A 15,591-nucleotide genomic window follows, 5' to 3' on the forward strand; every position below is an offset into this window, starting at 1 on the left:
AGTGTGGGGAGCAGCACCCCGAGCTTGCTAACCTCTGAGAGCAACCTTGTTTGTTTCTTGGAATAATAATGGAAGCTTTCACATCTCAGTGGTGGTTGATGGGATGCTTGGTAGAGGATGATGTCCGCAGGATCTGGGAGAGGTCTCAGTCTTCCCTTTATTCTGTGAGTCACAAATAGCTTCACTTCAGGGGAAGACTCTGCTGAGAGTTAGGAACGGCCTGTTGCACTGTGTAGAGGAAGATTTCCATGCTGCATCCTGGCTCAGGACAGTTCTGTGATTGATTAGTGATGTCTGCCAGGGGCACAGGGGTGGAAACACTTAACAGACACAGCATGTATTTGTCATTCATGCTTTAGCCTAGTCATTTTAAGTCTCTGACACCAACAAAGGCTTCTTTGTAGGCTTGTAACCCCTCTCACCTGAACATGAGTCCGTGGGTGGTACAAATGGTTAACCTGCTTGGCTGCTAACTGAAAGGTTGATGTTTAATCCACTCAGAGGCAGCTTGGAAGAAAGGACTGGTGATCTACTTCTGGAAAAACCAGCCATTGAAAACCCCATGGAGCACAATTCTACTTTGACGTGCATGGGGTCGCTGTTAGTTAGAGTCGGCTTGACAGCACCAGTTAGGTCGTGCTCCCCTGGACATGGGTGTTAGAAATGTACACATGTGAGTTCTTCCTTGTCCTGTGGGCGCCCCCCCCCCATTGCCTGTTTGTACAGCCTTACAACTCACAGTCCTGTCTCTGTTCTCTCTTTCAGTTGAAGAAGGGGAGGCCTCGGACTTCTCGCGGGCCTGGGATTCCTTCGTGGCAGCATCAGGTAAATGCCTGGGGCTGGTGGGAGGGCTGCTGAGGGTCCTGGGGGGCTGGCGCAGGATCTCAGAAAGCCACCCATCTGGTTATGGAAAATGTGTTCTTGGAGTCACATTCCTGTTTCCAGTCCGGACTACCCTGTGCGGCCCGACTTTTATATCCTTTCCTTACCGTCAGTAAAATCTATTATAGACGGGGTCCATGTACCCTTCTTGTGGGCGCATTCAGAAGGGCCGTGACCCCATCATAGCTCTGAAGGTCCCTGCAGTGGGTGCGTTGCAAATTCCTTCCAGCCCAGTTACAGAGAAAACACTTTCAATAGGACATTTACACTCCAGTCTAAATCAGAACTCTTGTATTTCGTTCCTGGAAGGGGCTGACTTGCACTCTGAAGGCTGGTAACTGGGGGGAGGAGGGTAAGTAATTACTGAGGGAGGTAATCGGGGACCCTCAGACCTGAGTGGGATGTGGGTGTATTAGGGTCCTCTAGAGAAAACCAGTGAGAGATATTTACATATGTACAGGTAGATATTTACATCTATACAGATAGATACATACATATGTACACAGATAGATATTTATATATATGTATACAGATAGACAGATATCTTACATATATATGCATACATATATAAGAGAGAGTTTACTTCAAGCAGTTAGCGCACAGGATCGTGGGGTCTGGCGAGCCCCAGATCCATAGGTCAGTCAGGTGAAGGCTGGAGACTTCCGTAGTCTGTGTCCCAAGATCCACAGGTCAGGTTATGGAGAGTGCAGAGCTGAGAGAACACACCCTAAGGAAACTCCCTTTTCAATGTTTCGACTGATTACATTTGATGACGTTACGGAAGGTCATTGCATTACATTATGGAATAGCAGCTAGTATAAGTGTTCTGCCAAACCACGGTGAACCATAGCCCAGCCAAGGTGACACATAAAATTTACCATCAGAGTGGGCATTGGGGGCTGGTGGGGGTGACTTGGCAATCAGGGAACTTGGCTTTTTGGCTCAGTCCTGCCTTTGCATAAGCTCCTTCTCTTTGTACCTCAGTTTCCCCAGCTGTAAAAAGAGGCGGATGACTGAGGTTTCTCTAACTGTAAAGCTCTGTAATTTGTAGCTGGTCATGGAGCTTAGGATTGGAGCTGTTTTTAGGGCCCTTGGGGACTCCTGTGTGGGGGATATGGCTGTCCTGCTTGCTCCTTATCTAGCCTGTGGCTCTCTTGCAGTGGGCCCCCTGGCCTGATGCTTGTCCATGTCGGGGAGGTACCAGGCTCTCCTTTCCTGTCGCCTCCCTGCCTTGTGCCAGCCCAGGCCCAGGATCTTGACCAGTTCGCTCTGGAGTCATGGGGGAGCTGGAGCCTGTCCAGTCTTCTAGAATCTTTCAGTTCAATTTCATTTAGTTCAACTTTCTCCTTGTTCAGATGTAGAAACTGAGTCAAGGAGAAAGATTTGCTCCCGGTCAGTAGTTTAAAAATGTAGTTTTAGAACAGGCATATGAAGATTTAACATTTTAATGGTTATGATTTGTTTCTATGCATGTTAAATAAAAACACAACTGACTTCCAGTTGGCGATGTTATAGACGTTCTGTCCTGAGATGACACTAAAACCCAGACCCAGTGATGACGCTAAGTTCGTTTAAGTGAGAAAAATGAATTGACAAGAAATTTCTAAGTAATAGTATGTAATACTTGAATTCAGCAAAAGTCGTGAAGATGGTCCATAAATGGCCGAAATTTGAAAAGTGATGGTACAGACTGGATAGAAGGGACCCTAGACTTCTGGTCCAGTGCTCTTTCCAGCAGATTTTTGAGGCTGCTTGGAGAGTCAGAGGGGTCCTGGTTGACCCAGGCTTGGGCAGTGTTGTGTCTGCAGGCACCCTGGCCCTTGGTGACAGGGAAGGGCCTTGTCCTGAAGCTGGGATGGTGGAAGGGGACTCAGATCTAGGAGGGATTCCAGGGTTAGGACAGACCTCTCTGCTGTTCCTGGGACCTTGGGGTGCACACTGGGGAGGAAGAAGGAAGGGTCTGCATAGCCCCCACCCTGTCTCTCTCCTGTGTGGGGGAGATGTGGTCCTCATGGTTGGGGGCAGCACAGGAGAGCCTAAAGCTCTGTGTCTCAGAAACCCAGATGTCCTGAGGGATGTGGGGTGCATGCACACAGAAAGAGGCTCTGCCCAGAGGGTAGGCTTACCACCAACCTTTGAAGGGGACCCCCACTGTGCCCGACCCTGAACTAGGAATGCCCAGCCCAGTGTCGTCTGCACAAGGTTGGCCATTCCCACTGCTTTCCCAGCAGTGCCGGAGGCGGTGGGGACAGATGGGAGAGCAGCGGGCTGTGGTGGACGGAGAACCCTGTGCAGGAGAGTCAATCGCTGGCTTGCCGTAGACATGTGACTCGTCTCTAAGGCAGGGAGGGGCCTCCCCATCCACAGAAGGCAGGGGCGATGCTAAGGGTCCCTGAGGCTCTGTGACTCCCTGGTGGGATGGCCTCAGGGCCTCTCTGGGGCACCCAGGAATGGCACAGGTATTGGGACTTGCATTTTAGCCCTGAGCCTGGGGCTTGTGTGCAGCAAGTAGATGGGTGTCAGCGTGGTGGCTGGAAAGACCACACATAACCCCACATGTGTGTGCTGGGAGAGGTCTGGGGCCAAAGCTGTCATGGTGCATCTGCTTTGGATGATCCCTTGGAGGTGGGGATTGTGAGGCCAGAGCCTCCCAGACAGCGGGTAACTCCCAGCCAGGCAATGGATTGTTTTTTTTTTTCTTTGGCCCTTGTCCGATGATTTTTATAGTGTGTGCATTTGATACATTTTCCTTCCCAATTCTGTGTCTGACTTAGGCTATTAGGGTCTGTTTGTGTTCCCTGAGCATGGGGCATGTGAGATGGCTCAAATCCTGGTGGCAGGACAAAGTCAGTTCAGGAGGCAGCCCTGGATGTGGGTGACGATCACGTTTATTGAGCACTTACTTAGTCTGAGCCAGGCGCATTGTGAACATGGCCCGCAGTATCTCACTGAACCACCCCAGCTACCCTATGAGGTGGCCGCTCCTTCCAGCAGCAGCTACAGCATTTCTCTGTGGGCTGGTGTTGGGGTGGCTGTCTGATGACACTGGTGAGTGGGGAGGTCACAGGACGCAGGCCCTGCTCAGGGGCAGCCATCCCACAGCTTTAGTCCACTGGACCTCAGGGTTCAGATGTGTCAGATCTTCTGAGTTTTTGAAAGAGAAGCAGAAAGCTGGATTTTCATACAAAATCATTGGATTAAAAAAAACAGCGGAGGCGGAGCCAAGATGGCGGAATAGACAGACAGTTCCAGCGAGCCCTCTTTACAACAAAGACCCGAAAAAACAAGTGAAATGAGTATATCTGTGACAAGCTGGGAGCCCTGAGCTTCTAGGCAAGCTTAGAAAACAAACTGAGGGGCAGGGGAAGGAAGAGACAGTTCAGAAACGGAGAGCAGTTACCGGACCTGAATTGTGGGGAGCCCTCAGGCACCATTCCCAGAGTCGTGGCGGCGGGCTGGTACTAGTGTTTGGCCGCAGTTTCCTCAGGGACAAACAGCCAGTAACAAAGCCTACTCACACTTCTGGAACCTGAGAAGTATGGTGCTCTCGGCAAAAGCTAAGTACTTGCGTATATTTTACCGTGCCCCCCTGCCCCCAAGCTGGCTTCAGTGGCTGAAGTCCCTGGGCCTGAGATAGGCCCTGTTGGGCACCTAGAGCCATCCTCCCAGCCTTGGAGAAGGAAAAAATTTGCAACTGGGGAAAAGATAATTTGCCAGCTCCACTAACCAGGGGAGCTCAGGACAGAAGCAGTTCCAGTCCAGGCGTAAACCGTCAGTGGACTTTGAGCACCTTTCCCTTCTGCATGGACCTGTGTTGGCCTATTTCAGGAGAATAGACCCTTGTTGGCAAACTCCAACCATTTGAGCTGTGCGGTGGAGAGGTGAGTGTTTGACATTTGACATTGCTTTGTCTACTAAACAAGGTCCTCACCTACCCATGACAGGGACCTAAGGACTGGTAGCTCCACTCAGGTCACCCAGCCACCCAAGACAGGGGTCCAAGGGTAACCGGTACCTCCCAGCCCTTACAACCAAAAATATTGGGTGCCCATGGTCCGTCTGCAGCACCCACCCACCTGCACGCTCTAGGAAACAGAGATGCACTTTCCTCAGAGACGCTCGGGGTTCAGTTCTCAGCCCCCTGCCTTGTTCAGAGCATGACCCCCTGCTGCAATCAGATACTGGTGTATACGCCAACCACCCCTGCCCCTCTAAGACTGTAGGACAGAGCCTGTACCACACGCTTGATATCAGCTACCTGGACACCTGAGCTGAATTCCTACAAGAAAACTGAATGGACTTCTAGACTGATATACCTGATAACAGCTCTAGCCAGCTGGGGACAGGATGTCAGAGCTCCAAAAACAAAAATAATCAAGCTAGCTCACTCAAGCAATCCATTTGGGTATATCAAAACAAAACAAAGTAAGAAGCTATGACGGAGTAAGCAACCATAAACTAATAGAATAACTTATAGATGGCTCCAAGACAGCAGTCAATACCAAGTGACATAAAGAAACAGTCTGTGATCACATCAACAAGCTCTCAAACAAAGAATCCGGGGATCTTTTAGATGAAAGTGCATTCCTCGAATTACCAGATGCAGAATACAAAAGTTTAGTACACAGAACCCTTCAAGACATCAGGAAGGAAATGAGGCAATATGCAGAAGAAGCCAAGGAACACACAGATAAAGTAATTGAAGAACTCAGAAAGATTATTCAGGAACATAATGAAAAGTTTAATAAGCTGGAAAAATCCGTAGACAGACAGCAATCAGAAATTCAGAAGATTAACAATAAAATTACAGAAGTAGACAACTCAATAGAAAGTCAGAGGAGCAGAACTGAGCAAGCAGAAGCCAGAATTTCTGAACTCAAAGATAAATTGCTTGGCACTAATATATTTGAAGAAAAATCAGAAAAAAGAATTAAAAAAAATGAAGAAACCTTAAGAATCATGTGGGATTCTATCAAGAGAAATAACCTACAAGTGATTGGAGTACCAGAACACGGAGGCATAACAGAAAATACAGAGAGAATTGTTGAAGATTTGTTGGCAGAAAACTTCCCTGATATCATGAAAGATGAGAAGATATCTATCCAAGATGCTCATCGAACTCCACATAAGGTAAATGTTAAAAGAAAGTCACCAAGACATATTATAATCAAGCTTGCCAAAAACAAAGATAAAGAGAGAATTATAAGAGCAGCTAGGGATAAACGAAAAGTCACCTACAAAAGAAGGCCAATAAGAATAAGCTTGAACTACTCGGCAGAAACCATGCAGGCAAGAAGGCAATGGAATGACTTATATAAAAAATTGAAGGAAAAAAATTGCCTGCCAAGAATCATACATGCAGCAAAGCTGTCTCTTATATATGAAGGTGAAGTTAGGACATTTCCAGATAAACAGAAGTTTAGGGAATTCATAAAAACCAAACCAAAACTACAAGAAATACTAAAGGGAGTTCCTTGGTTAGAAAATCAATAATATCAGGTATCGACCCAAGACTGGAACACTGGGCAGAGCAATCAGAAGTCCACCTAGACAGGGAAATCAAAAAAACAAAGCAAGATTACTAAAAAAAAAAAAAAAGCTCAAAAGAGGGTAACAGTGATGTTATTATATAAAAGAAGACAACATTAAAATAATATAGAGGTACTAAGAAATATAAGCACACACCTTCCATATGGAGAGGAAGATACGGTGATACAGAGAAATAAAAGCAGGTTTAAATTTAGAAAAACAAGGGTAAATAATAAGGTAACCACAAAGGAGACAAACTGTCCTACTCATCAAAATAAAATACAAGGAAAAAAAAAAAAAGAGACTCAGCAGAAACAAAATCAGCAACAACAAATATGAGGAAAGGACAATACATTAAGATAATCTACTCAGCACATAAAATTAAGTGGGAAAAAGAAACTGTCAAGAACACACAAAAAAAGACATCAAAATGATAGCACTAAATTCATACCTATCCATAATTATGCTGAATGTAAATAGACTAAATGCACCAAATAAAGAGACAGAGAGTGGCACAATGGATTAAAAAACACAATCCGTCTATATGCTGCCTACAAAAGACACACCTTAGACTTAGAGACACAAAAAAAACTAAAACTCAAAGGATGGAAAAAAATATACCAAGCAAACAACAATCAAAAAAGAGCAGGAGTGGCAATATTAATTTCTGACAAAATAGACTTTAAAGTTAAATCCATCATAAAGGGTAAGGAAGGACACTATATAGTGATTAAAGGGACAATACAGCAAGAAGATATAACCATATTAAATATTTATGCACCCAATGACAGGGCTGCAAGATATATAAGACAAACTCTATCAGCATTGAAAAGTGAGATGAACAGCTCCACAATAATAGTAGGAGGCTTCAACACACCACTTTCGGTGAATGACAGGACATCCGGAAAGAAGCTCAATAAAGACACGAAAGATCTAAATGCCACAATCAACCAACTTGACCTCATAGACATATACAGAATGCTCCACCCAACAGCAGCCAAGTATGCTTTGTTTTCTAGTGCACGTGGAACATTCTGTAGAATAGAACACATATTAAGTCATAAAGCAAGCCTTAACACAATCCAAAACATTGAAATATTACAAAGCATCTTTTCTGACCATAAGGCCATAAAAGTGGAAGTGAATAACAGAAAAAGCAGGGAAAAGAAATCAAACACTTGGAAACTGAACAATACCCTACTCGAAAAAGACTGGATTATAGAAGACATTAAGGATGGAATAAGAGAAATACGTAGAATCCAATGAGAATGTAAACACTTCCTATCAAAACCTTTGGGACGCAGCAAAAGTGGTGCTCAGAGGCCAATTAATAGCAATAAATGCACTCATCCAAAAAGAAGAAAGGGCCAAAATTAAAGAATTATCCCTACAACTTGAACACATAGAAAGAGGGCAACAAAAGAAACCCACAGGCACCAGAAGAAAACAAATAATAAAAATTAGAGCAGAACTAAATGAAATAGAAAATGGAAAAACAATTGAAAGAATTAATAAGACCAAAAGCAGTTTTTTTTTTTTTTTTTTTTTGCCTTTAACAAGGGAAATTTATTTTATCACAGTCTAGTAGGTTATAAGTCCAAATTCAGGGCTCCGGCTCCAGGGGGAGGGCTTTCTCTCTCTGTGGGCTCTTGAAGAAGGTCCTTGCCCTCAAACATTCCCTGGTCAAGGAGCTTCTCAGGTGCAGGGGCCCCATGTCCAAAGGATGTGCTCTGCTCCTGTTGCTGCTTTCTTTCTTTCTTTTTTTAATAATTTTTTTTGTGTTTTGTTTCTTTGTATCGCCATATCTTCCTCTCCATATGGAAGGTGTATGATTACATTTCTTAGTCCCTCTTTATTATTTTAATGTTGTCTTATTTTATATAATAACATCGCCTGTGTTGGGCTTTTTTTTTTAAATCTTGCTTTTTTTTTTTTTTTTTGGATTTCCCTGTCTGGGTTGACTTCTAGTTGCTCTGCCCAGTGTTCTAGTCTTGGGTCGATACCTGATATTATTGATTTTCTAACCAAAGAACTCCCTTTAGTGTTTCTTGTATTTTTGGTTTGGTTTTTACGAATTCCCTCAACTTGTGTTTATCTGGAAATGTCTTCATTTCACGTTCATATTTAAGAGACAGTTTTGCTGGATATATGATTCTTGGCAGGCAATTTTTTTCCTTCAATTTTTTAAATATTTCATCCCATTGCCTTCTTGCCTTCATGGTTTCTGCCGAGTAGTCTGAGCTTATTCTTATTGGCTCTCCTGTGTAGGTGACTTTTCTTTTATCCCTCGCTGCTCTTATAAAAAAAAATAATTCTCTCTTTATCTTTGTTTTTGGCAAGCTTGATTATAATATGTCTTGGTGACTTTCTTTTAAGATCTACCTTATGTGGAGTTCGATGAGCATCTTGGGTAGACATCTTCTCATCTTTCGCAATATCAGGGAAGTTTTCTGCCAACAAACCCTCAACAATTTTCTCTGTATTTTCTGTTATGCCTCCGTGTTCTGGTACTCCAATCACTCGTAGGTTATTTCTCTTGATAGAGTCCCACATGATTCTTAAGGTTTCTTCATTTTTTTTAAAATTCTTTTATCTGATATTTCTTCAAATATATTAGTGCCAAGTGATTTATCTTCGAGTTCAGAAATTCTAGCTTCTACTTGCTCAATTCTGCTCCTCTGACTTTCTATTGAGTTGTCTACTTCTGTAATTTTATTATTAATCTTCTGAATTTCTGATTGCTGTCTGTCTATGGATTTTTCCAGCTTATTAAACTTTTCATTATGTTCCTGAATAATCTTTCTGAGTTCTTCAGCTTTTTTTATCTGTGTGTTCCTTGGCTTCTTCTGCATATTGCCTCATTTCCTTCCTGATGTCTTGAAGGGTTCTGTATACTAAACTTTCGTATTCTGCATCTGGTAATTTGAGGAATGCACTTTCATCTAAAAGATCCCTGGATTCTTTGTTTTGAGAGCCTGTTGAGGTGATCATGGCCTTTTTCTTTATGTGACTTGATATTGACTGTTGTCCCCAAGCCATCTATAAGTTATTGTATTATTTTATGCTTGTGTACTGTGTCATAGCTGCTTGCTTTATTGTGTTTTGGTATACCCCTATGGGTTGCTTGAGTGAGCTAGCTTGATTATTTTCGCCTTTGGAGCTCTGGTGTCCTGTCCCCAGCAGGCTAGACCTGTTATCAGGTGTATCAGTTTAGGAGTCCATTCAGTTTTCTTGTATGAATTCAGCTCAGGTTTCCAGGTAGCTGATATCAAGTGTGTGGTACAGGCTCTGTCCTACAGTCTTAGAGGGGCAGGGGTGCTTGGCGTATACACCAGTATCTGATTGCAGCAGGGGGTCACACTCTGAACAATGCAGGGGGCTGAGAACCAACCCCCAAGTGTCTCTGAGTAAAACGCGTCTCTATTCTCCACAGCGTGCTGGTGGGTGAGTTCTGCAGAGGGACCATGGGCACCCAAAGTTTTTGTTGTAAGGACTGGGAGGTACCAGTTATCCCTGGACCCCTGTTGCGGGTGGCTGGGCGACCCATGTGGAGCCACCAGTCCTTAGGTCCCTATTGTGGATAGGTGAGGACCTTGTTTAATAGACAAAGCAATGTCAAACATTAAACACCCACCTCTCCACTGCACCACTGAAATGGTTGGCATTTGCCAACAAGGGCCTATTCTCCCAAAATAGGCCCACACAGGTCCATGCAGAAGGGAAAGGGGCTCAAGGCCCACGGACGGTTTATGCCTGGACAGGAGCCGCTTCTGCCCTGAGCTCCCCCAGTTAATGGAGCTAGCAAATTATCTTTTCCCCCCAGTTGCAAATTCTTTCCTTCTCCAAGGCTGGTAGGCTGTAGGTGCTCACCAGGGTCTATCTCAGGCCTAGGGATTCAGCTGCTGAAGCTGGCTTGGGCGTGGTGGGGGCGTGGTAAAAGATACACAAGTACTAGCTTTTGCCAAGTGCCCTTCTGCTCAGGTTCCGGGGGTGTAAGTGGGCTGTGTGGCTGGCTGCTTCACCCTGAGAAAGCTGTGGCCCAATGCTAGGACCAGCCCGCCGCAGCCACTCCGGGAATGGCGCCTGAGGGCTCCCTGAGATTCAGGTCCGGTAACTACTCTCCGCTTCTGAATGGTCTCTTCCTTCCCCTGCCCCTCAGTTTGTTGTCTAAGCTTGCCTTTAATGCTCAGGGCTCCCAGCTTGTCACAAATATACTCGTTTCACTTGTTTTTTCGGGTCTTTGTTGTAAAGAGGGCTCGCTGGAAGCATCTGTCTATTCTGCCATCTTGGCTGTGCCTTGTTCCAAAAGCCGGTTTTTTGAAAAAATCAACAAAATTGGTAAACCACTGGCCAATCTGACAAAAGAAAAACAGGAGAGGAGGCAAATAACCTGAATAAGAAATGAGACAGGCAATATTACAACAGACCCTACTGAACTTAAAAGAATCATATCAGATTGCTATGAAAAATTGTACTCTGACAAATTTGAAAACCTAGAAGAAAGGGATGAATTCCTAGAAACACACACCTACCTAAACTAACACAGAGTTAGAACAACTCAATAGACCCATAACAAAAGAAGAGCTTGAAAAGGTAATCAAAAACTCCCAACAAAAAAAAAGCCCTGGTCCCGATGGCTTCACTGCAGAGTTCTACCTAATTTTCAGAGAAGAGTTAACACCACTACTACTAAAGGTATTTCAGAGCATAGAAAAGGATGGAATACTACCAAACTCATTCTATGAAGCCACCATATCCCTGTTACAAAAAGCCGGTAAGAACACCACAAAAAAAGAAAATTATAGACCTATATCCCTCATGAACGTAGATGCAAAAATCTTCAACCAAATTCTAGCCAATAGAATTCAACAACATATCAAAAACATAATTCACCATGACCAAGTGGGATTCATACCAGATATGCAGGAATGGTTCAACATTAGAAAAAGAATTCATGTAATCCACCACATAAATAAAACAAAAGACAAGAACCACAGGATTTTTTCAATTCATGCAGAAAAGGCATTTGACAATGTTTAACACCATTCATGATAAGAACTCTCAGCAAAATAGGAATAGAAGGAAAATTCTGCAACATAATAAAGGGCATTTATACAAAGCTAACAGCCAACATCACCCTAAATGGACAGAGCATGAAAACATTCCATTGTCATGGAGAGAGGAAACCAGACAAGGATACCCTTTATCACCACTCTTATTCAAAATTGTGTTGGAGATACTAGCCAGAGCAATTAGGCTAGGTAAAGAAATAAGGGCATCCAGATTGGCCAGGAAGAAGTAAAAGTATCTCTATTTCCAGATGACATGATCTTATACACAGAAAACCCTAAGGAATCCTCAAGAAAAGTACTGAAACTAATAGAAGAGTTCAGCAGAGTATCGGGATACAAGATAAACATACAAAAATCAATTGGATTCCTCTACACCAACAAAAAGAACATTGAAGAAGAAATCACCAAATCAATGCCATTTACAGTAGCTCCCAAGAGGATAAAATACTTAGGAATAAATCTTACCAGAAATGTAAAACACTTATACAAAGAAAACTACAGTACAGTTTTGCAAGAAACCAAAAGAGACTTACATAAGTGGAAGAATATATCTTGCTCGTGGATAGGAAGACTTAACATTATAAAAATGTCTATTCTACCAAAAGCGATCTATACATTTAATGCAATTCCGATCCAAATCCCAAAGACATTCTTTAATGAGATGGAGAAACAAATCACCAACTTCATATGGAATGGAAAGAGGCCCCGGATAAATAAGGCATTACTGAAAAAGAAGAACAAAGTGGGAGGCCTTACTTTACCAGATTTTAGAACCTATTATACCGTCACAGTAGTCAAAGCAGTCTGCTACTGGTACAACAACAAATACGTGGACCAATGGAACAAAATTGAGAATCCAGACATAAATCCATCCACAGATGAGCAGTTGATATTTGACAAAGGCCCCTGAACAGTCAAATGGGGGAAAAGGTAGTGTTTTTAACAAATGGTGCTGGCATAAGTGGATATCCATCTGCAAAAAAATGAAACAAGTCCCATACCTCACTCCATGCACAAAAACAAGCTCAAAATGGATCAAAGACCTAAATATAAAATCTAAAATGATAAAGATCATGGAAGAAAAAATAGGGACAACGTTAGGAACCCTAATACATGGCATAGACAGTATAGAAAACATTATAAAGAACATAGAAGAAAAACTAGATAACTGGGAGCTCCTAAAAATCAAACACCTATGCTCATCCAAAGACTTCACCAAAAGAGTGAAAAGACTACCTACAGACTGGGAAAAAAAGTTTTTAGCTATGATATTTCCGATCAGCGCCTGATCTCTAAAGTCTACATGATACTGCAAAAACTCAAGTACAAAAAGACAAATAACCCAATTAAAACATGGGCAAAGGATATGAACAGATACTTCACTAAAGAAGACATTCAGGTAGCTAACAGATACAGGAGGAAATGTTCACAATCATTAGCTATTAGAGAAATACAAATCAAAACTACAATGAGATTTCATCTCACTCCAACAAGGCTGGCATTAATGGATAAAACACAAAATAATAAATGTTGGAGAGGCTGTGGAGAGATTGGAACACTTATACACTGCTGGTGGGAATGTCAAATGGTACAACCACTTTGGAAATTGATCTGGTGCTTCCTTAAAAAGCGAGAAATAGAACTGCCATATGACCCAGCAATCCCACTCCTTGGAATATATCCTGGAGAAATAAGAGTCTTTACACGAACAGATATATGCACTCCCATGTTTATTGCAGCACTGTTCACAGTAGCTAAAAGTTGGAAGCAACCAAGGTGCCCACCAACAGATGAATGGATAAATAAATTATGGTACATTCACAGTATGGAATACTTCACATCGATAAAGAAGAGTGAGGAATCTGTGAAATGTTTCATAACGTGGAGGAACCTGGAAGGTATTATGCTGAGTGAAATTAGTCAGTGGTAAAAGGACAAATATTTTATATGACCACTATTATAAGAATTTGAGAAATAGTTTAAACAGAGAAGAAAACAGTCTTTTTTTGTTATGAGGGGGGGATGGAGGGAGGGTGGGAGAGGGGTATTCACTAATTAGATAGTAGACAAGAACTATTTTAGGCGAAGGGAAAGACAACACACAATACAGGGGAGGTCACCACAACGGGACTAAACCAAAAGCAAAGAAGTTTCCTGAATAAACTGAACACTTTGAAGGCCAGCGTAGCAGGGGCAGCGGTTTGGGGACCCTGGTTTCAGGGGACATCTAATTCAATTGGCATAATAAAATCTCTTAAGAAAACATTCTTCATCCCACTTTTAAGAGTGGTGTCTGGGGTCTTAAACGCTAGCAAGTGGCCATGTAGGATACGTCAATGTGTCTCAACCCAACTGGATTATAGGAGAATGAAGTACACCAAGGACAGAAGGTGATTATGAGCCCAAGAGACAGAAAGGGGCACATGAACCAGAGACTACATCGTTCTGGACCAGAAGAACTAGATTGGGCCCGGCTATAACCGATGACTGCCCTGACAGGGAACACAACAGAGAACCCCTGAGGGAGCAGGAGAACAGTGGGATGCAGACCCTAAAATCTCATAAAAATACCAGGCTTAATGGTCTGACTGAGACTAGAAAGACCCCAGTGGTCACGGCCCCCAGACCTTCTGTTGGCCCAGGACAGGAACCATTTCCGAAGCCAACTCTTCAACATGGATTGGACTGGACAATGGGTTGGAGAGGGATGCTGGCAAGGAGTGAGCTTCTTGGATCAGGTGGGCACTTGAGACTATGTTGGTATCTCCTCCTGGAGGGGAGATGAGAGGGTGGAGGGGGTTAGAAGCTGGCAAAATGGATATGAAAAGAGACAGTGGAGGGAGGGAACGGCCTGTATCATTAGAGGGAGAGTAATTGGGATTATGTAGCAAAAAAAAAAAAAAAAATTTTTTTTAGCAAGGTGTACATGGGTTTTTGTGTGAGAGACTGACTTGATTCGTTAACTTTCACTTAACGCACAATAAAAATTATTTAAAAAAATAGCACTCATCTTTTTAAAAACAGCTTTGTTGAGATATATTTCACATGCAACACAGTTCTCCCATTTACAGTGTAATTCAGTGGATTTCGTTGCGTTCAGACTTGCATGCAGCCTTGGGCACAGTCAGTTTAGGACATTTTCATGACCCCAGAAAGGAGCTCCGTGCCCTTCAGCTATCCTCCCACACACCCGCATTAATCCCAGCCCTAACCACAAACCAAACCAAACCTGTTGCCTGCGAGTTGATTCAGACTCATGGTGACCCCATGTGTCATGGAGTAAAACTGCTCCAGTGGGTTTTCTTGGCTGTAATCTTTATGGAAGTGGATTGTATCAGGGCTTTCTTCCGTGGTGCTGCCGGGTGGGTTCACACCTCCAACCTTTTAGGTTAGCAGTTGAGTGCCAACTGTTTGTACCACCCGGGGGCCTTAAGCAAGCCTTAATCCACTTTTCTGTCTCTCTGGACATTTAACGTACGTGGAATTACACAATATATGGCCGTTTGTGAGTGGCTTATCTCACGTAGCATAATGTCTGAAGGTCCATCTACGTTGTAGGGTATATCAAGCAGCGCGTCAAGTCTTTTTTATGGTTAAACAATATTCTATTGTAGGGACATATCACCTTTTGTGTATTTGTTATATTTGATGGGCCTCTTCCTTCTCCCCGCCCCTTGGCCATCATGAACGATGCCGTGAACCTTGACGTACAAGTTTTTTTTTGAACACCTGTTCTCATTTCTTTTGGGTCTATACCCAGGCGTGGAATTGCTGGATCATGTAGTAGTTTTATGTTTAACTTTTTGAGGAACTGCCAAACTGTTTTCATTCCTGCCAGCAGCGTGTGAGGGTTCCTGTGTCTCCCACATTCTCACCAACACTTTTTATTCCCCCCCCTTTTTTTCATTCTCCCCCCTCTTCTTTTAATTCTAGCCATCCTAGTGGGCATGAAGTGGTATCTCATTATGGGCAGCTCACATTAAAAAAAAAATACTCTTCAAATATGTGTAGAAACTATTGAATTGGGAGCATGTTTTGATGTGTATATTTTCACCAAAAATAAAATAAACTTAAAACGAAACACTGTTCAGACCAATCAGAGTCCTTC

At 43.1% G+C, this 15,591-nt stretch overlaps 1 protein-coding gene across 1 annotated transcript in view; it reads left to right on the forward strand.

Annotated features, from left to right (window-relative positions):
* Positions 1–15,591, forward strand: part of ZNF423 (zinc finger protein 423) — a 258,501-nt gene that overhangs the window by 70,897 nt on the left and 172,013 nt on the right. The window contains exon 2 of the mRNA XM_049864864.1: positions 766–825. Coding sequence (XP_049720821.1) covers positions 766–825 — 60 coding nt within the window. The remainder of the gene's footprint in view (positions 1–765; positions 826–15,591) is intronic.

The sequence above is a fragment of the Elephas maximus genome, chromosome 21 (assembly GCF_024166365.1).
Source record: "Elephas maximus indicus isolate mEleMax1 chromosome 21, mEleMax1 primary haplotype, whole genome shotgun sequence".
In the NCBI taxonomy this organism is placed as follows: domain Eukaryota; kingdom Metazoa; phylum Chordata; class Mammalia; order Proboscidea; family Elephantidae; genus Elephas; species Elephas maximus.